Source organism: Diabrotica virgifera, chromosome 1 (genome assembly GCF_917563875.1).
Source record: "Diabrotica virgifera virgifera chromosome 1, PGI_DIABVI_V3a".
Lineage (NCBI taxonomy): Eukaryota > Metazoa > Arthropoda > Insecta > Coleoptera > Chrysomelidae > Diabrotica > Diabrotica virgifera.
The window spans coordinates 133,264,860-133,288,444 of NC_065443.1; the positions used below are offsets into that span (position 1 = coordinate 133,264,860).

General features: G+C 34.1%; 1 protein-coding gene across 1 annotated transcript in view; it reads left to right on the plus strand.

Moving 5' to 3' along the window:
• Positions 1-23,585, plus strand: part of LOC114336587 (leucine-rich repeat and immunoglobulin-like domain-containing nogo receptor-interacting protein 2) — a 468,419-nt gene that overhangs the window by 261,807 nt on the left and 183,027 nt on the right. Inside the window, exon 3 of the mRNA XM_050644621.1 lies at positions 2,313-4,033. Coding sequence (XP_050500578.1) covers positions 2,401-4,033 — 1,633 coding nt within the window. The 5' untranslated portion in view covers positions 2,313-2,400. The remainder of the gene's footprint in view (positions 1-2,312; positions 4,034-23,585) is intronic.

The window sequence follows — 23,585 nt, forward strand, 5'->3', positions numbered from 1 at the left end:
GTTTAATTTAGATTAAATTTAGTTACATTTAATTTCATTATTACTAGGGAGCGGATATATATGCGATCAATTTTGATGAAATATGCGCATGTATATGCAGTAAAAAATTACGAAATATGCTCAAGGTATGCACAAAAATTCAAAAAATGCGCATTTCGAGAAACCACAAATATTCTATTCTAGGGGGTTCTTTTATAGGGGGGGCGGCAATCTTATTTATTATTTTTCAAATAAAATCATTGTTTTTTATATATGCAATTTATTCACATTTTTTACAAAAACTGATACCAATAGTTACCTATTTAAATAATCACTACAATGTGTTTCTCCCAAATTTTCTACGAGGAAACATTTTCTTTGATCAGATAAATTATTTTTATAACTTGAAAAACTCCTTTCAACATCGACAGAAGTAATTGGGGCGTATTTAAAATAACTTGTTAAAGCCGAAAATCCTGCACCAAAATCAATTTCAAAATTTCCATTAAAAATTTCGCATATGTCCTCCAAAGTTTTAAAGCCGTTTAAAGACGGGCTCTGATCTAAAGGTGTCTAAAGCATGAATATTTCAATTTCTGTTAGAAAATCGTAAAACTATGGTTAAAGGTGTAAATCCTCTTAACAATAGGGGATTTAAAAGAATCACCAGAATTATAGGTACCTACTAAATTGGGATACAAATTGTACTAAATATAATAAATGTAAATAAAATTCGGATTCCCCGATAAACCATCCTTCATAATAATTTTAACATCCTACAATCATTATATAACGGCGTACTATAAGCACTATAAGTACTTTGAGTTAAGAGCGGGTATTTTCTAAGAAAAAATGAAAAGGCAGTCAATGAGCCGTCTCTCTTCAGGTAGTTCTCGAATTAATAGATACGACAGCTTGTGCGGGGAAATATTTTGTGTCGAATTAAAAAATTTAAATTTTTTTTTGGACTTAAATATTTTTAAATATGCACAAAATATGCAAGTTTCTTTAAAAATATGCAAAATTTAGTAAAGTTCTCAAATATGCGAAATATGCATGCAATATGCATTTAGCATAAAATCCGCTCCCTAATTATTACATGCCAATGGCCTTAGTTTTTGAGGCATTTAAGGTTAATTAAAAAATAATAATTATTATATTTATAGAGATTTTGACCTATAGAAACCTAGAAAAATAAAAAAAATACAAGATCCTTTGTAAAAAGTTCCATTTAAAAGACCCCAATAAGGGTTACGTCACAAAACAAAACGTTTTCGGATTAATAGGTAATCCATCATCAGTGTTAAGCCCTAAAATAGTAAGTATAATCTAATTAATAATAGACAATGTTATAAAAGTTGACTAAGGTTAAGAATTGACAGAGGCCATACTTACAATAGCATGCATGCGTGAGCCACCAAAAAGTTATGGGTGAAAACCCTTTAAAAGTTTCAAGATCTTAAATGATACTACATATTATTATTATTACAGATGGATGTTGCAAATATTCCTGGATATATCCCAGGGCAACACAGGACTCTAACTCGTGTGGATGTGATATGCAAAGAATGAACCTCACATATTGAAAATTGATTGTCAACTGAACTGAAAGGTGAAAGGTGAAAGAACTTTCGAAGTATGCCAGTGCCAGATTGTCAGTGCGACGTTTTATGTTTGCGATGTTTTATTGTTAGGCGACAGAACGTCGCATTGACAATCTGTCACTGGCATACTTCTAAAGTTCTTTCACCTTTCACCTTTCAGTTCAGTTGACACTCAATTTTCAATATGTTAGGTTCACACCTTGCATATCACATCCACGTGGGTTCGAGTCCTGTGTTGCCCTAGGTTATATCTGGGAATATTTTCAACATCCATCTGTAATAATAATAATATGTAGTATCATTAAAGATCTTGAAACTTTTAAAGGGTTTTCACCCATAATTTTTTGGTGACTCACGCATGCATGATATTGTAAGTATGGCCTCTGTCAATTCTTAACCCTAGTAAACTTTTATAACATTGTCTATTAATAATTAGGTTATACTGACTATTTTAGGGCTTAACACTGATGATAGATTACCTATTAATCCGAAAACGTTTTGTTTTGTGATGTAACCCGTATTGGGGTCTCTTTAATATACCTTTTACAAAGGATCTTGTATTTTTTGTGATTTATGGTATACAGCCAGCTACAGGAATTTTGTTTACCTCGTGGATTTTTAGAAAAATACAAATTTATGCTGTAAATTTTTTTTATAAATTATGATATAATTAATAAATATAAAATCAAATTTTTTAATCAATAAACTAATACAAATTTTTTGTTTTAGATGATGGCATCACAAAAACATGAAGACGTCCTAAGCGGTGAAAAAATCACATAAATTTCCAGATGTAAATACATCTAGGCAATGCAGTATGATTAAGAGCGCACCGATATTAGTTTTACTCTCGTTTACACCACTAATTTTCTGCTGCCCATTCCCCTGCATCTGCCGCTGGAAAAACGGGAAACAAACCGCAGAATGTGTCAATAAAGACCTTTTAGTTATCCCGGAATCCCTGGACGCTGACACTCAAGTCCTCGAATTCTCCGGAAACAATTTAAGGACACTGCACCGAGAGAAATTCCTGAAATTAGATCTGATAAATTTACAAAGGATCCATTTAAGTAGATGTAGAATCAGTGTAATAAACGGTCAAACCTTTAAGGGTCTTACGAATCTCGTAGAGCTCGATTTGTCGGAGAATCTACTTGAGACGGTCCCCACAGAGTCATTTAAAGACTGTCCTTCGTTAATGAGACTATCGTTGAGTAGGAATCCAATAAAAGAACTCGACCAAAATGCTTTCAATTACTTATCGTTTTTAAATATGTTAGAGCTAAGCAACTGCGACATATGGAAGGTACATACGCATGCTTTTGAAGGGTTGTATAGCTTAGAATGGCTACATTTGGAGTCGAATAAAATGCGATCATTTCCGGCACATATACCGGCTAGTTTAAAAGGAATACAACTTCAAGGCAATCCATGGAAATGTGACTGTAATTTGCAAGATTTTCACAAGTTTCTGTTAACGTTTTCTTACCCTCTTTCTAATGAACCAGTTTGTAAAATTCCGCATTCATTAGCGGGTAGAAAAATTAAAACACTCGCCAAGAACGAGCTTGCCTGTCTTCCAGAAGTCTCTCCTACTCAATTTTATCTAGAAATCGATGAAGGAAGGAATATTTCCTTAGTATGCCAAGTGCATGCTATTCCAGAAGCTGCCGTTAATTGGTATTTTGAGGGCCAGTTACTGCAGAACGACACCTTTCTCTCGCCAGAACTCCACTTACTTTATTACGTTGAGCAAGGGCGGGAGGATAAACGTAGTGAGTTGTTCATATACAATGCAAACTCCGGAGATTCTGGAACGTTTATATGCAATGCTGAAAATTCTGCGGGAGTTTCGAACGCCAACTTCACCATAAGAGTTTTATTAAAACAGGGACCGAGACAAGAGGTAGAAGAGATGCCGCTGGAATTCGTTTTTATTGTTATATCGGCTACAGTGGCTTCTGTCTTACTTTTATTAGCTATCGGCACTATCTCCGTATTGAAATGTCGGAAGAATTCCCGATTAAGGAGAAAAAGGCACGATTCCAAAGTGGCTTTGGGCAATTCAACCGGAGATACGATTTCGAGAGAGAGTTCGGATATTTTAACTCAAAACAAATCTTCTAATTTCAAATTGGTGAATTACGACGAACTGAAAATCTCTCATGTTCACAATGACGAAGATATTGCTTTCGTGACTAATAAAGTACCAAAGTGCTATCCGGATCAGAATCCAGACATAATAAACGGGACAGAAATTATAGAAAATAGTGAGTACTCAGTGATGTTGCGGAGACAGCATTCGGTAGTGCGGAGTGTTGAGTTTGATTACATGACGAACCAGCGTGCTAGTGATTGTAATATGTTTTTTATGCACGGTGATGTTATGCTTAAGCCAGTGGACTGCTACAGGACTTTACCGAATAAAAAGAGAGCTGCTGCTGCTACAGGTAAAATTTTTGATTTTTTAAATAGCTGTCATCTATGACTGTGTCGGTATCTGAAAAAAAAAATTCACCACTTAAATTAAAATTCATTGGCGATGCTAAGTCACAATGACGGCCTCTCGTGGATTTCAGCGAAACTAATATTTAAGGGGTTTTTGTTTTTATTGGCCTACATCGGGGTTTTAAATCTATCAGCATCAATAGAATCAAAAGACCCTCTGAGTCCCATAGAATCCGTCTTACTTTAAAAAAGTTAGAGGAGAGGTTTAGGCGATTTTAGTGCTTTATATTTGACGAAGCAATAAAGCACTATAGTCCAGGGAAATAAAATTTTTCTCGACACATCCCCTCCAGGCCGATTCCAAATTTTTTGAGTAGTATGGACATCTATATTAATAACCTTTATGTTTCCTGTTGCCGATTTTGATGATATACATAGTTATAAACAAATGAAGATCAAAAACGGTAAATTTTCGCTTTTTTCGTCTATAACCAAAAAGTTAAGGATTTTAAACAAATTTGAGAGTAAGAAACTCATAAATCATTGAAAAAATTTCGATGGCGTTCGCTCAATATGTCTATTCTTATTGGTTGCTGCTTAGAAAATTGCAAAATAAATCATAAATTTTGAGTTTTTTAAATATTTATATCTTATGTAAAAATTAACTTAGAACCTTCTTATTACACGAATTGCCGAGACTTCTGGCGCTTAAATTATATTTTAAATTTCAAAGCCATTGGTCAAATAGTTTCAAAGTTATTTAATTTGTTTATTCCAAATTCATTTATTTTGCAACACTATAAGTCAGAAAATTATGAGGTTACAGTAAGACTTCTGACAGTTTATGGAAGAAGAACATTTATGCTATTGACTTAATTAAAAAAAAATGACACAAAGTAATTTTAAACAGTGTAAAATTATTTTGAAAACACGTCGATTTTTTACTTACTTATAAATAATTAGAATAACTTTTTAACCGTTACTTTTTAACCGTTTTATACACATCTAGAAAGAAAACCAATTAAGTATCTTAGGACAATTAGGGACGAAATTAGCCTCCCCCATCCTTTTTTCAATTCACATGTTTTTGCAAAATAATTTTACAGTATTTAGAATTATTTTTTGTCATTTTTTTTAATTAAATAAATAGTATAAATCTTCTTCTTTCATAAACTATCCAAAGGATTAGTGTAACTTCATCATTTTCTGACCTATAGTGTTGCAAAAAAAAATTAATTTGGGATAAACAAATTAAATACCTTTTAAAATAAAAAAAAACAGTAACATCCTGTATAAAAGGTATATTTAAAATATACAGGTATATATAAAAACTTTAAAATATACCTTTTATACAGGATTTTACTGTTTTTTTGTATCACATGGTATACAGCCAACTACAGGAAAACTTTCCTTGTGGATTTTTTTAACCTTTTAAACTATTTGATCAACTGCTTTGAAATTTAGGGTATGATTTAAGCACCAGTAGTATCAGCATTCTGTGTAATAAGAACGTTCTAAGTTAATTCTTACATAAGTTATGAATATTTATAAAAACTCAAAATGTATGATTTATTTTGCAATTTTCTAAGCAACCAGTAAGGATAGACATATTCAGCTAACACCATATTGAAGTTTTTTATACGACTTATGAGTTTCTCACTCTCAAATTTTTTTAAAATACTTATCTTTTTGGTTATAGACAAAAAAGAGAAAATTTACCCTTTTTTATCTTCATTTATTTATAACTATGTATATCATCAAAATCGGAAACATATAGGTTAATAATATAGATGTCCATACTACTCAAAAAATTTGGTTTCGGCCTGGAGGGGGTTGTGTCACCAACAGGTTATTTTTTTTTCCTTATTTCTCTGAACTACTAAAATCGGCCTTACCTCCGAAAAAAAAGACAAGACGGATATTAATAATTATTTTTGCATTCGATTCGTGAATGCGTCAGGAAACTTTGTGAATCAGAGCCATGATATAATATTGAAAAACTGCATACAAAAAATGCATTCTTAAAGTGCATCTCGAACAGACAATAAAAAAAAAATTCAAAACTCGTCAATTATCGGCGGAAATTAGTTTTTGTTATTTTGTTACTCGGGTGTTTTTGGGGCCGCTAACGACGAATATGACATCGGAAGTGATTTTCGGAGTACTTGGTGCCCAGGTACCTACTTCTTATGGAGTTTTCGGCAAATTCATTTAAAAATTAGCAAAAAATCATTACCCGGGGGCTTTTGGGTCGCTGACGACGAATTTGACATCAGAAGTGATCTACGGAGTACCTAGTAGCCAGGGTACCTACTGTTTACTTCGTTTTCTAAATTTTTCGGTAAATTCATTAAAAAATTATTCAGACATCATTAGTTACGAGATAAACAGTAGGACCCTGGGCACCAGGTACACCGGAGATCACTTCCGATGTCATATTCGTCGTCAGAGACCCCAAAAACCCTTAAGTAATGAATTTAAACTAATTTTTTGATGAATTTGCCAAAAACTCCAGAAAACGAGGTAAACAGTAGGTACGCTGGGTACCAAGTACTCCGTAGAGCACTTCCGATGTTTCGACATCATTAGTTACGAGATAAACACTAGGTACCCTGGGCACCAGGTACACCGGAGAACACTTCCGATGTCATATTCGTCGTCAGAGACCCCAAAAACCCCTAAGTAATGAATTTTAACTAATTTTTTAATGAATTTGCCTACAACTCCAGAAAACGAGGTAAACTGTAGGTACCCTGGGTACCAAGTACTCCGTAGAGCACTTCCGATGCCATATTCGTCGTCAGCGACCCCAAAAACCCCGAGTAATAATTTGTGACTAATTTTTTAATGAATTTGCTGAAAACTCCATAAGAAGTAGGTACCCTAGGCACCAGGTATGCCGAAGATTGCTTAAGATGTCATATTCGTCGTTTTTGACCCCAAAAAAACACCCGAGTAATTATTTTTGACTAATTTTTTAATACATTTTCGCCGAAAACTCCACAAGACTAGGTAAACAGTAAGTACCTTGTGCACCAGGTACTCCGGAAATTACTTCCGATGTCATATTCGTCGTTAGCGGCCCCAAAAAGCCCCCAGTTATGATTTTTGACTAATTTTTAATGAATTTGCCGAAAACTCCACAAGACGAGGTACACAGTAGGTACCCTGGCCACCAGCTACTCAAGAGATCACTTTTGACGTCATATTCGTTATCAGCGACCTCAAAAACCCCCCGATTAACAAAATTGAACTCATTTCCGCTGATAATTGACGAGTTCTGAATTTTCTTTATTGTCTGTTTGAGATGCACTTTAAGCATGCATTTTTTGTATGTAGTTTTTCAATATTAGATCATGGCTCCGGTTCACAAAGTTTCCTGGCGCATTCACGAATCGAATGCAAAAAGAATTATTAAGATCCGTCTTGTCCTTTTTTTTTCGGTGGTTTAGTGCTTTATTACTTCGACAATATCGTCGCCTGCAGTATCTGTTTTAGCATACTGTTTAGTTCAATCTGTATTTTGAGTATTATTTTATTTATTACTGCAGTTTGTTACATTATTAGTTCAAAATGGCTATTGAATATTTGAACAATCGTCCTATAAAAATTATTTTCATTGCATTCATAACAGCCAACAAAAGAAATTAAAATTTTAAAAACCGTTTAAATTTTAAAGCTGCATCCGGACATTACGTGACACACATCAGCAAAATATCCAGCATTTCACACAAAGGGCTATGCAAATAACATAAAAAGCAATAGTGTTGATTATTAATGAAATTGTACTATTTTAAAAGGGAGAAAGTTCTTTTGTATACTTTTCGCATTAATAAGTAAAGCTATTCGGTGCGGATTCCGAAATTTATTTGGCTCATCTGACTACTAAACTGTCATCAATTTCTATTCAGACTGCGCGGTGGTTTGAATATGAACAGGTCGTTAACGGTTGGGGAAACAACTTGTAGTTATGCATAACGAATAATAATTACCTGAAAGGGTAGCTGTATTGCTGGCAATAGAATATTATATTTCTTTGAAGAAAGTAAGTATAAATATTACTACTCAAGCAATTCATGAAGAAAGTGCTCATGAAATGAAAATGAGAAGCATACGTAGCATACGTAGGGTATTAAAACGATAAAGGTCTGGGTGTTATGGAGTCTGATGTGCCTTGGGTATGTTGTCTTATCTTCTACCAATAATTCTTTTTTCTTTTCGTGTTTAAAGAGGGAAGGTATGGAATCTTTAAAATACATCTCAGTCCAGAACGCCGCCTGACTGACCTTAGTGCAGGATTCATTCTTCGTAGTCTCAGCGGTAGTTTCCGAGGTACTTTAAAACGCCCTCTCGTCGCCGTTGCTACACCGAATCTTCTGTAAGTTCCATCTCCGAGACGGAGGTTGGCAATCATCATAGCTATTTGGACTTTAGAGTCGGCTGCTCTGAAAAGTTCATTTGATGTATATCCGTAACATTCTCTCAGGTTGTTCAGACACAATATTCTGCGTCTTTCTATGCTTCTTTTTCCTTGAATCTTTCCCTGCATAGTTAATCGGAGCAAGTTATATCTCAGGAGGTATTCTAATTTTTTTCATATTTTTATTCATCTTTCTTAAAACTTCTTTGTTTGTGACATGTTTTGTCCATGATATTTTCAGAAATCTTCTGTACACCTACAGCTCGGATGATTCTATTTTTTTCATTGCTGCCGCATTCAAGGGCCAAGCTTCCATTTAATAAAACAAAGTCAAGAGAACGTAGCTCCTAGACAACCTAACTTTTAGCTCCAACTTCAAATTTCTTGAGCAGAACACTTTTCTCATTTCGTCAAGATTTGCTCTATCTAGCCTTTTCTATTCTGATTTTGATTTCCTGGAAGCAATCCCCTGTGGACAACAAATTTGAGCGAGAAGTGGAAACGAGAATATTGGCAGGAAACAGATCTTTCTTTGCAATGCAACATCTAATGAAGTCAAAACTTCTTTCACGAGGTGCAAAAATCCAGATATATAAGACCATAATACGACCAGCAGTCGCGTATGAAAGCGAAACATGGACGCTAACAAAAAGAGAAGTAAATAAATTGCTGGTGTGGGAACATAAAATCCTTCGAATAATATAAATATGGCCCTTGCAGAGACAGCGTGACAGACGACTGGAGGCGCAGACACAATAACGAGCTAGAGTCTCTATTGGGAAAAGAAAATCTAGTAAGATATATAAAGGCTAATAGACTCAGATGGACAGGGCATGTGATACGCAGTAACGACAATCGCCTTATAAACAATGTGTTCTGGGAAAGGTCAGAGGGAAAGAGAGGACTAGAAAGTAAAAGACAATTATGACTCAAAAACATCCGACAATGGGCAGGGCTAAATTTTTAACAGCTAATAAGGACAGCTGAAGACAGAGAAGAGTTTGAAATTGTAGTAGCCAAATAGAAGTAAACAAAACAATAACAATTCATTATCATTCTCTTTGCCTTATCCCTATGCGGGGTCGGCTTCCCTAATTGCATTTCTCCACAAAATTCTATCTTGGCTCATATCAACGTTAATCCCCTTTACCAACATGTCCTGCCTTATCGTCCCCCCCAGGTCTTCTTTGGTCTTCCTCTCCTACTCCTTCCAGGAATCGCTATTCTTCGTATTGGGTGATTAACGTCTCGACGTTGAACATGACCAAACCATCTTAACCTATGCTCTCTCATTTTGGCATCAATTGGTGCCACACCTAGACTTCCCCTAATATACTCATTTCTAATTTTATCTTTCTTTGTCACTCCACTCATCCATCTAAGCATTCTCATTTCCTCTACATGCATTCGTTGTTCCTCTTTTTTTTTTCACTGCCCAACATTCAGTTCCGTGCATCATAGCCGGTCTTATGGCTGTTTTATAGAATTTTCCCTTCAACTTCATTGGAATTTTTCTGTCACACAACACACCACTCCCTTCTTTCCACTTCATCCATCCAGCCCTAATCCTACTGCATGCATCTCCATCTATTTCTCCATTACTCTGTAATACCGATCCTAGTTACTTAAAACTATTGCTTTTCACAATCATTTCACCATCCAAAAATACCATTTTATTTGTAGTAACTCCATCTTTAAATGAACATTCCAAATACTCTGTTTTTGTCCTACTAAGTTTTAAACCTTTTTCCTCCAGAGCTTGTCTCCACTGTTCCAGTTTTTGTTCTAAGTCTCTTTCACTATTTCCTATTAACACTACATCATCAGCATACATTAGGCACCATGGAATACTACCCTGTAGTTTCGATGTTATCTGGTCCAAAACTAATGAGAATAAATAAGGACTAAGCACCGAGCCTTGGTGCAATCCTACTTTCACCTGAAATGTATCAGTCTCTCCCACACCTGTGCTAACACTAGTCGTTACTCCCTCATACATATCTCTCACAAATTTTACATATTCGCCAGGGACTCCTTTCTTATTGAGAGCCCACCATAGAATCTCTCGAGGAACTCTATCATATGCTTTCTCAAGATCAATGAATACCATATGAACGTTGGTCTCTTTATTCCTGTATTTTTCCATCAGTTGCCTTACAATGAAAATTGCATCTGCTGTTGATCTGCCCTGCATAAAGCCAAATTGATTATCGGATATTTCGGTTTCTTCACGTATCCGTCTATCAATTACTCTCTCCCATATTTTCATGGTGTGGCTAAGTAGTTTTATAGCCCTGTAGTTTGTGCATTTTTGTATGTCTCCCTTGTTTTTGTAGACAGGTACTAATATACTGCTTCTCCATTCGTCTGGCATTTGTCCAACTTCCATAATTCAGTTAGACAAATGCCAGACGAATGGAGAAGCAGTATATTAGTACCTGTCTACAAAAACAAGGGAGACATACCACAATGCACAAACTACAGGGCTATAAAACTAGTTAGCCACACCATGAAAATATGGGAGAGAGTAATTGATAGACGGATACGTGAAGAAACCGAAATATCCGATAATCAATTTGGCTTTATGCAGGGCAGATCAACAACAGATGCAATTTTCAACAGCAGATGCAAAACAATAATAATTCAATTTACTAAAATTATATAAATCGTCAGTATAAATTAAAAAAAAATAATAATAATGAAGTTTAACAGTTAATCAATTGCAAAATTTAAAAAATTAAAAAAATTGCAAATTGTATTTTATAGCAATATAAGCAGAAACTTATACCAAAAAACAAAAATAACCCTATATAAAACTCTTATACTCTCAACGTGGACATATGGATGGCAGATATGGACCATCTTCAAGGCAGATGAAAACCTACTGCTTATAACTATCTGAGCGAAGGAGCCTGAGAGCAATATTCGGTGACATCTATGAAAATGGTGTTTGGAGGAGGAGGTACAACTACGATATATACCACAGATATAAACATATATTTGGTAGTAAAGACGTAGTATCTCTTAGAAAAATAGAAAGACTAAGATGGGTAGGAGATCTAGCAAGATGACAGCAGAACAACCCATCTAGAATAATCATTATGATACAACCTGTTTGAAATGGATATAGCGGTAGTCCAAAACTCAGATGAAAGGTTGCCCAAGTAGCAATTTTTCGACGCATTGGTTGCCAGTACAAACAAATGCACTGTCTACAACGTTGTCCGAGAGCATTTTCAGTTGTTTCGGCCAACGTCCCCTACCCCGACTGACATTACGATGTTACAACCTGTAGTTATACGGGCAACTAATTTATTACCATTTTGACAACTACATATTTATCACACTTCAGTTTTTTCAACAATCGCAACGACTTAAAAATTTTATAATACTAAACTAATTATTATATATTTTATTTTGATGGATATTTTCGATTTATTTAACAACCTGTTTATTTGTTTTTTTAATAGCTGGTTTCCATTCCATTGTTTTATCAGTAGATTTGAGATTTGATAACCATCTTTGTATCTACTTTGGTAGACAGGGTTGCCAGGTCAGTTTTAACTCTTTCAATAGTTTTGTTTTCACAAAATCAGTAGATTCTTTTTAGGCCATGTAAATATACAGTAATACAGTGATATGCACATACATCCGTCCTAAATGTCCCAAGAGCATTTCCACAAAATTGGAAACCTAATTATTCCAAACCACCAACTGGTAATTATCATTTTTTAGCTAAAATCTACTAAATCAAAAACTAAAATATACTTAAGTATTTTTGGGATATATTTGGGATTTTTTATAATAAAAACAACAGCTAACTTAAGGGGATAGGCGCAAAATATCGTCTGTTAAAATGTTCAATGTATTTTAAATGCTTTCGTTTTTTGCGAATCCTTAGAAAACTAATAAGTATTTTTGAAAAATTTAAACGCACAAAGAAAGATTACGTTATTACCGAGGACCAAAAGTCCCTGAAAACTTCTATAATGTTTATTTTAATGCGTTACAGGGGCGAAAAAAAGAAAAAATTTAGTGACTTTTAATTCCAAATATCTCGTTCAAAAGAAACGTTTTGGTTTTTCTAAATAATGCAGTCTTTCATTCTGCGTTTAAATTTTTCAAAAAGACTTATTATAGTTTCCTCATGATTCGAAAAAAATGGATCAAATTCTGTTGAAATATACCAAAAATCTACTAAAAAATATTGCCTACTAGAATTTTTTAAAAAATATCAAAAATCTACCAAAAAAGTAGAAATCTACTAAATGTGCCAACGCTGTTAATGAGAATGATACACTTTTGACACTGGTCACATGACCTCTGTCACCCAATAAGAGGGTGCGTTCTAAAATGGTTTTGATAGTCGGCGCTGTCGGGTTTGGTTGGCGATTGGACTTCTAAGTTGTCTTATCCGTCTAAGGTTGGTAATTAGGTATTTTTTTAGTAATATTGGTAATATTGTTTAATGCGCCATTTTGGTTTTACTTGAGATTTTTGAGATGTAAAGAAAATGAAAACACAGAATATAAAAAATGCAGGCATTTTCTGATAACTTTAAAAGCACCATAATACATTGAGGGCCGGTTGTTCGAACGCTAATCAACAATGATCATTATCAAATATTTAATTACTGTCACCAACTGTCAATGTCAACTTCGTTTGGGTTGCTGAAAACATTATTAATTACAATAATTATGAGATTTATTAATCGATTATGTTAATAATTGTTATGTTAATTGATTAACTATTCTCATAATTGTAATCAAATATGTTTTCAGCAACCCAAACAAAGTTGACATTGACAGTTGGTGACAGTAATTAAATATTTAATAATAATCATTGTTGATTAGCGTTCGAACAACCGGCCCTAAATTTATACAGAACATCTTTAACATAAATTTTGACTTTTATATTAAAATTTGATTTTTAAATTTGCATATTTTTTGTCAAAAATGTCATAAAAAAAGCAGCGCGTGTGTTTTTTAAAGGTGAAATATCCATATTTGACGGTAGTCTGAGATGAGTTTATAAATTTCACATCAGGTAATAAGTCCTTTATGTATTTATATCATATAAATTTAAATACCCAATACGATGTCAAAACAGTTTACTTTTTGGTTTTCGCATTCACCATGCAGGTGTTAAAAATATAGGTAAAAAAACATAACTAGTCTGACTCCTTGAGCAACCATTGCACGCGCAGGTGCTTTTTATAGTCGCTTCAGTTGTCTTATGCAACGGTTACGAAACGATGTTGCTTAAACAGGAGGTTGCCTAGGCAACGTCAAGACAACTCAAAAATCATCCACCAAATCAGTGCAGAATAGGGTCGTCTTTTAGGCAATAACAACGTTGTAAGAAAACGTTGCCACGCAGTAGACAACGTTGTCGCGTCGACAAATTGCTACTTGGGTGGTGTAGATGAGAATGGAAGAAAAATAGGCGCAAAGAAACTGGCAACGGTTGGCAATGGATAGAACTGACTGGTGTAATAGACTTGGGAAGGTCGAGGCTCTTTTATAGGGCTGTAGCACCATTGATGATTTGTTTAAATTAATCTAAATGCAGAATTAGCGTAGACATATATTAACAGGCCTTAGAGGCCCTTGGCTTCGATAATCTTGACTAATTTCTTCCACTTTTTGCGGACCTGTACTTGTCCTCTCCAGTGTCTTGTACCCATTTCTTCTAAGTCAGTCCGGACGGCGTCAAACCACTTCCTTCGTGGTCTCCCTCTTCTTTTCTTTCCTTGTTCTCCTGCTGATAAAACTCTTAGGACAGTTCTTTCTTGTGGCATTCGTAAAACATGACCCAACCATCTAACTTTATGTGCCTCGATTTTTGTTTTATTTTAGATTTCTTATACATCTCCATTAGCTCCTCGTTTGTTTTTCTGCGCCATTCCCCGTTAGCCTCCTTTATACCACCAATAGTTTTTCCCAATATTTTTCTCTCCCAAATCTCTAGCTTTTTTTATTCATTCTCGTTCATTGTCCAAGTTTCACATGCATTCAACAGAGTTGGTCTCACTATTTTTTCATAAGCTCGGATCTTGGCTGCCCTGGACACGTTTTTTGCCTTCAACAGTGCGTTTAATGAACCTACTCCTTTGTTACCTTTCAACAACCGTTTATCTATCTCTCTCTCTTCGTCTCCTCTATTGGTAACTGTTACTCCAAGGTACTCAAATTAAGTTACCTTCTCAAATTTATAATTTTTTCATTTGCCCTTAGAGTAATCCACTTATTTTCTTATGCATTTTCTCATCTCATTTCCATATACTTGGTTTTTCCTTGGTTTATAGTCAGGCCATATTTTTTTGCTTCTTCTTCAAATTGCTTAAACATTTTTTGAAGTTCTACTCTTGAACGTGTCAGAAACACCAGTCAAAATCGTGCCGCTTGTCTGGATATTGGCACCTCTAATTATCTTTTCTAGTACTAGATTGAATAAGTCTGTTGACAGGGAGTCCCCTTGTTTTAATCCTCTGTTGACGTTAAACTGATTTGAAAACTGCCTTCTATCATGACTTTATTGACTGTGTTGGTTAACGTCATTTTAACTAATCGTATCAGTTTCTCTGATATTCCTAGTGCTCTTATTGCTTCGTATAGCCCGTTTGGTGAGATGGAGTCGTAAGCTTGTTTAAAATCGATAAAGAGCATATGCAAGCCTAAATTTTGTTCATAACTATTGTTTTGTGATAATTTTAGCAAAAAAATTTGATCGGTTGTTCCTCTTTTCTGTCTGAAACCAGCCTGGTATTATCCTATTATCTCTGATTGATAGGTTTTTAATCTAGTTCTTATAATTTTTGGTAATACCTCGTAGCGTAGATAAATGGTTTAAAATTTTCCATTTCAAAATTTCACCTTCAATAAGGTAGGTCCTTATGGTAGGGGAGCAAAATATGCTAAATTTGCAGTAACTCGAGCGTTATGGGGGCCTATTGGGTTGTGCTTATTAGATTCTAAAACCAAAAAAAGTTAAGTCAAATTTTCCAGGTTAGTGGGGACTTTCCATTTTTTAATTTAACATTTCATTTCCAACCTGCGTGTGGAAGTCGCATTTGGTACCAATCGATAGATTTTTCAAAAACATTTTGAAAGTGTATTTTGCAGTTTTTCGATCTGATGTTCATTTGAGAAATATCGCGGGGTTTGTATTTAAAATTTTAAATTTACCCACCACCCCTCTCCGTGGGGGGTCATATTTAGTATCATTCGATAGATTTTTGAACAACATTGAAGAAGTATTTTTTAGTTTTTCGATCTGATGTTCATTTCGTGAAATATTCGCTTTTTTTTGTGAAATTTTTGACACACCCATTTCACTCCGCCACGCTCAAATCGTCAGATTTTTGAAATATACACTCTTTCGGATGTATTTAACTTACCTTATCTTACTCTGAAAATTTCGAGTATTTACCCGGGAGCGCCCTTGGTGTCCATATGGGTACGCTGTATTTTCAAGCCTCTCACATCTTATCGTTTTTAAATGGAGGGGGTATCAATGCCTTCACACGTTTGTAGAAAATGTAAATGCCTGTTAGTATTGAAATTATTTCAGTAGAGTGAACGTGAACGTTTTATTTGCTTTGTTAAAATGGACGACTTTTTCGATGTTCACGGACTAAAAGATATTTTAGGTAGGTTCTCAATTATTAATTTAGTTTTGTGTTATTACGTTATAAACGGTTGAAAGTTTATAAGAATATACAGTTTCATAAATTTATGTTTGTGCAAGTTGCATTTATTTGTAACGTTTTCATGCTGTACTTATATGGACCCCGTGGGCACTTTTTTTGGGTCAGTCCCGGATTCTCGCTAGAGGAAGCAATAGAAGTTTTTTAAAAGACGATGACAATATTTATTTATTAAGCGCAACAGGCCTTGTAGGCCTAGGGCTAAAATGTTTACATTTCTGATTACATAAATAATATAATAAATAACTTAGTATAACTTACATAATTTATAAAACTTGTAAATTTTATTTAAATACACTTCAGTCTTTTTATACACTCCTTCACCACCTCTCTCCATCTCCTTCTGTCCAATGCTAGTTCTTTCCATCTCTCAATGTTACTTTTCTTCAAGTCTTCATATACACTGTCCTTCCATCTTTTCCTTGGCCTGCCTTTCCTCCTCTTTTGTATTGGTCTTCGTGAGAGTACCATTTTTGGCATTCGTTTACTTCCCATTATCTCTATGTGCCCCAAGTATCGTATTCTCTGTGCTTTGATCGTCGTCGTAATCGTTGGCCCTTGATATAGTTCTTCCAATTCTTTATTGGTTCTTCTTCTCCACTGACCTTCTATTTTCACACCTTCATATATTGCTCTTTGCATTTTTCTCTCCAATCTTTCTAATAGGTCTGTTTCTGACTTTTTGAGCACCCATGTTTCACTTGCGTATGTTACTGTAGGTCTGATAACAGTCTTATAAATTCTTATTTTTGTTTTTCTTGATACGTATTTGGATTTCAATAATGTGCGTAATGCTCCATATTTTTATTTCCTTTAGCTATTCTTGCCTTTATCTCCCCTTCTTCATGACCATTTTCATCTATTTTGGCTCCCAGGTAAATAATTTCTTTGGCTCTATTGAACGAGTATGTTTTTTCTCCATCTATTTGTACTATGATGTTATTCTCTTTTTCTTTTTGGATCTCTCCCATTATCATATACTTTGTCTTTTCTTCATTTATTTTAAGTCCGAATTTTTTGGCTTCCATTATTATGTTTTTCATTAACTTTTGTAGTTATTTTTTGCTTGTTGCTAATAGCGTCATATCATCTGCAAATGCTATGCATTGGTGGCCGTTTTTAAATATCGTTTCTTGCATGTTTATTCTGCTTTTCCTGATTATTCCTTCCAATGTTAGATTGAATGCCATTGTTGGTAGTGGGTCTCCTTGTCGTAATCCTTCCTTGGTTTCAAACTTTTTGGATGAATACACTTTCCAACAGTGGCGGCTCGTGATTTTTACAATAGGGGAGGCTATACCTAACTGTAAAATATCTAGACAAATTTGCACTAGCAAAAAAATGCGCCAAAAAATGTAATTTAGGGCCCCATCTTTTGACCATTTTTTATTTACATTTCATAATATCATCCTAATTCATAATTTCATGATATCATCATTTTAAAAATAGTTAGTCTAATAGTAAAAGTTTAATACCAAAGTTTGTGTCGTTTATTTGTTAACAATTCCATCTATTTGTAAATAGATACCTATGCATATCAAAATAAATACAGATTTGAAGTCTTGCAGTCCATACATAATGAAGCTTCAAATTTTTAAGATACTCAACTGAATTTTTTTAATTCTAAACGCGGCCTACTGCGAATTCAAAAACACGATAAATTACCGATATTTTGCTTTGAGTTAGAGATATCGGAAAAAGTTATTTGAGCAAGTTGTTCCAAATATTATTATAACCCCACATACCAAATTTCATAACAAAATTCGCACTTTTAGATTTTTCATTATATTTCGTCAGGACCCTAAAATTCGTTGTCCCGAGAAGCACCCAACCACCCAACGGAGCTGAGAAGCTACACTGCCTCCCTTGGTATATCTCCGGGCAACGTGTGATGGCGCCGTAGATGCCACTGTTAGGAGACCGGGTCTCCTTAAACGCCTGCTGCGCTGCACGGAGCATTAGCAACGGAGAAAGCTGGGCTTCTCGGCTCCGTTCGTGCATCTCGGGATAACCCAGGGTCCTGCCTACAATAATATGTAATAAAACTGAGACGCGATCATGCGTTCTAATGCTAATGCTCCGTACGTATGGATAATTAGTGATAATATGGAATTTACACGTTGTATAATAGTGAGAGTAATTGTTGTTTTCGCGATTCATGATAAACAAAACAGTATAGAGTGTGTAAAAAAATTTATGGGGAGGCTGAGCCTCCCTTGCCTCCTCTGACGAGCCGCCACTGCTTTCCAAGCTATTTCGTTTGTTGTGTTTTCCATCGTCATCTTTATCATCCTAACAATTTTACTTGGTATCCCCAGTTCTTTCATCAGTTCGTACATCTGCTATCTATTTACTGTGTCGTAAGCCTGCTTAAAGTCTATTAATAAAGCATATAGTACTGTTTTATGTTCGTAACAGGTAGTCTGTATTTCTTTTAAGGCAAATATTTGGTCAGTCGTTGATCTGTTTTTTCTAAAACCTGCCTGGTATTCCCCCAGTATTTTTTCCGAATAATGACTTAGCCTTTTTCTTATACTTTGTGCCAAGATTTTGTAAACTATTTCTAATAGTGCGATGCCTCTACAGTTTTCGCATAGCATTCTATCACCTTTTTTATGTATAGGGCATATTCTTGCTATGGTCCACTCTTCTGGCATTTTTTCTACTTCCCATATTCTTTTTATTAGGTCATATATCTCTTTCTGTAGTCTTTTCCCTCCTGATTTTATCATTTCGGCCGATATTTCTGTTATTCCTGGGCTTTTGTTATTTTCCAAGCTCTTTATTTCGTTCTTTATTTCTTGTTCTGTGGGTATTTCTATTGCTATCTGATCATCTTCAATTTCATGGCTTGTTTCCTTTTGTACTTCGCTCTTATTTAGCAGTTCTGTGAAATAGTTTTGCCAGTTTTCCATTATTTTTTCCGGCTCATTTAGCAACATCCCTTTATCATCTCTCATATATGGGTTGTTTTTTTGATATCCTCTTTCCATTTTTTTTTGCTTTCTGGCAGAATGATTTTATTTCTTTTTTGGAAATTTTTCTTCCTCCATTTTTTAATTTAACATTTCATTTCCAACCTGCGTGTGGAGGTCGCATTTGGTACCAATCGATAGATTTTTCAAAAACATTTTGAAAGTGTATTTTGCAGTTTTTCGATCTGATGTTCATTTAAGAAATATCGTGGGGTTTGTATTTAAAATTTTAAATTTACCCACCACCCCTCTCCGTGGGGGATCATATTTAGTATCATTCGATAGATTTTTGAAAAACATTGAAGAAGTATTTTTTAGTTTTTGGATCTGATGTTCATTTCGCGAAATATTCGCTTTTTTTGTGAAATTTTTGACTCACCCATTTCACTCCGCCACGATCAAATCGTCAGATTTTTGAAATATACACTCTTTCGGATGTATTTAACTTATCTTATCTTAATCTGAAAATTTCGAGTATTTATCCGGGAGCGCCCTTGGGGTCCATATGGGTACGCTATATTTTCAAGCCTCTCACATCTTATCGTTTTTAAATGGAGGGGGTATCTATGCCTTCACACGTTTGTAGAAAATGTAAATGCCTGTTAGTACTGAAATTATTTCAGTAGAGTGAACGTGAACGTTTTATTTGCATAAAATGGACGACTTTTTCGATGTTCAAGGACTAAAAGATATTTTGAGATAGGTTCTTAATTATTAATTTTGTTTTGTGTTATTACGTTATTAACGGTTGAAAGTTGATAAGAACATACAGTTTCATGAATTTATGTTTGTGCAAGTTGCATTTATTTGTAACGTTTTCATGCTGTACTTATATGGACCCCGTGGGCACTTACACTTTTTTTTTGGGTCAGTCCCGGATTCGCGCTAGAGGAAGCAATAGAAGTTTTTTTAAAAGACGATGAAAATATAGCCCCAGAAATAATCTTTGTTCAACCTCCACCATATAATGTACTTACTGATGAAGAATCTGGAGACAAGGATGAAGGTGGAACTTTTCAACATTTACCTGGCAAGCAACTTTTAGCACCCGCAGAGCTCATTTTTACTAACGGTCGTATTGGTGGTAATTCAGATGATGCTATTCAAGAACTGTCGACTATCTCTTCATGTGTTTTCCATCAGTTTACACGAGGCCCCAGTACCTCCTCAATTACGAACGATAATGGTAATAATTATTCAGAAAAAATTGACCAACAAAATGTAAATACAATTCCAGAATTTATTGGTTCTTGGTTGGACTATCAAAGAGAAAATTTACAAAACAGAATATATTGAAGGTGATATATTGAAATATATAAAATGTGACTTTCCTACATCGAGTAATGAACTTTTTGAAAATAAAACCCCCATCGAAGTGTTTGAAATGTTTTTTACTGATGAAATTATTAAACACTTGTCTCAGGAAACTACTAGATATACAGCTTTTAAAAATCAAGAGAATCATTTTTATAACTAAGTATTTTCTATGGGAAATAAGCCACAATTTTACTAAAAAATGAATTTATTAACGTTTCGAAGCCCAAATCGGGTTTCGTTGTCAAAATACAAAATACTATTAAAATAAACAAAAATGTTGTTGCTAAGTAAAAAAATTCTTCTAATAATTAATTTAATCTGACTCATTTATATTGGCAATTCAGACGTATATTATACATTTTAAAGTAGAAGACTTTAAAATGATATCGTCAATATTTATGAGTTGCGTTCCTGGGACGACTTTACTAAAAGATAGTTCATTCGATTACATGAAATCAATCCCAACCCAAGAATATCCGTCGCAAAAAAATCATAGCATGTGATCTGTCTTTAAAAAGACAACCAAATGCAACGATGAGAGTAGAATTCTCGCGTTAGAGATTCCATAGTAAATCACGAGGGAAAACCAGGAAAAAACCTCGTGATACTATCCCGACATCGTAAGTATTTGGTCTTACATTTAATTTACTTTCAAAAAACTAATAAGAAATTCTGACTTTAATATGTTTGAATTATAAATTATATTAATAATACATAGATATACAATAAGTAATACTAAAATATAAAATTTGTACTAACTCGATATGTTATTGACTTACTAATCGTGGTATTTTCTTTCTATTGACTTCCTCTTTCAGTATGGGTAACCACATCCTACTGCATTCTACCGAGGAATTTGCGACACAATTGGTTTCATTTAGCATAATTAGAGCCGCTTCTTTCATTTTTCGCTTTTTACTATCTGTTTCTTTCAAGACTATACTTGAATCTCTCCACTGAACTCTATGTTCATTATCCCATGCGTGTTGACATATTTGAGATCTATCAAATTCTCTATTCTTAATATAAGACTGATGTTCACTTATTCTAACGTTTAATGGTCTTGATGTTTCACCTAAATAAAATTGTTCACATTCACAAGGTATTTTATAAATGCAATTATTTGTTCTTTCTTGTTCATTGTTAGGTTTAGTTTTAGATAGAATATATCTCAATGTGTTTGTTGTTTTGAATGTTGTTGAAATGTTGAATTTATTTCCTATTGTTTTAAGTTTCTCGATAAAATAAGGAATTTACAAGATTGGATCGAATGGAACAGAACAACTTAGAACGGAATCCTACACATCCGGGAACATTCACAAGAAATAATACGAGGAAAATAACAATACCATATATCCATATACCAAAATAACAATAACAAAGGACTATCCGAGAAACTTAAAACAATAGGAAATAAATTCAACATTTCAACAACATTCAAAACAGCAAACACATTGAGATCTATTCTATCTAAAACTAAACCTAACAATAAACAAGAAAGAACAAAGAATTGAATTTATAAAATACCTTGTGATTGTGAACAATTTTATTTAGGTGAAGCATCAAGACCATTAAACGTTAGAATAAGTGAACATCAGTCTTATATTAAGAATAGAGAATTTGATAGATCTGAAATATGTCAACACGCATGGGATAATGAACATAGAGTTCAGTGGAGAGATTCAAGTATAGTCCTGAAAGAAACAGATAGTAAAAAGCTAAAAATCAAAGAAGCGGCTCTAATTATGCTAAATGAAACCAATTGTGTCGCAAATTCCTCGGTAGAATGCAGTAGGATGTGGTTACCCATACTGAAAGAGGAAGTCAATAGAAAGAAAATACCACGATTAGTAAGTCAATAACATATCGAGTTAGTACAAATTTTATATTTTAGTATTACTTATTGTATATCTATGTATTATTAATATAATTTATAATTCAAACATATTAAAGTCAGAATTTCTTATTAGTTTTTTGAAGTAAATTAAATATAAGACCAAATACTTACGATGTCGGGATAGTATCACGTGGTTTTTTCCTGGTTTTCCCTCAAGATTTAGTATGGAATCTCTAACGCGAGAATCCTACTGTCATCGTTGCATTTGGTTGTCTTTTTAAAGACAGATCACATGCTATGATTTTTTGCGACGGATATTCTTGAGTTGGGATTGATTTCATGTAATCGAATGAACTATATTTTAGTAAAGTCGTCCCAGGAACGCAACTCATAAATATTGGCGATATCATTTTAAAGTCTTCTACTTTAAAATGTATAATATACATCTGAATTGCCAATATAAATGAGTCAGATTAAATAAATTATTAGAAGAATTTTTTTACTTAGCAACAACATTTTTGTTTATTTTAATAATATTTTGTATTTTGACAACGAAACCCGATTTTGGTTTCGAAACGTTAATAAATTCATTTTTTAGTAAAATTGTGGCTTATTTCCCATAAAAAATACTTAATTATGAAATATAATGCTTCATGGGAATCCTTATTTTGAGTGGTTACAATTCAGTCCCAACTAAACGTCATCATTGGGAGAACTCCGAAAATATTAGAAGTACCTTGGTATCGAGAGCTATGAGAAGAAATGGATTCCTGTCCATCATGAAGTTCATTCACTATTCCGACAACACTAAACTGAAAGTAACCGACAAGTTTGCGAAAATCTTACCTCTAATGAATATGATCAAAAAAGATTCCTCGAACTTTTTGTGCCAAAAGAAAATTTAAACTTCGACGAAAGTAGGATAAATTATTTTGGAAAACATAGTGCTAAAGAGTTCATTAAAGGAAAACCGATTCGGTTTGGGCTATAAGGCTTGGTGTATTAACACAAAAGAAGGTTATTGTGTGACATTCGATATGTATCAAGGGAAAAATGCTACAATTTCTGATACTTATAGCACAAGTTTTGGAGAGGCTGCTTCTCCCTTTGTTAAACTTTAAAGCGAATTTCCTGAACCAAAAATGAAGTTACCGTATCATTTTTACTTTTATAATCTCTTCACTTCAGTAAATCTATTCAAGTTCCTTAGATTTAGAGGCTACCAAGCTACTGGTACAATGAGAAGTGGAAGAATTCCTAAATTCGAAGTAAGAGAACAGAAGGATCCTATTACAAA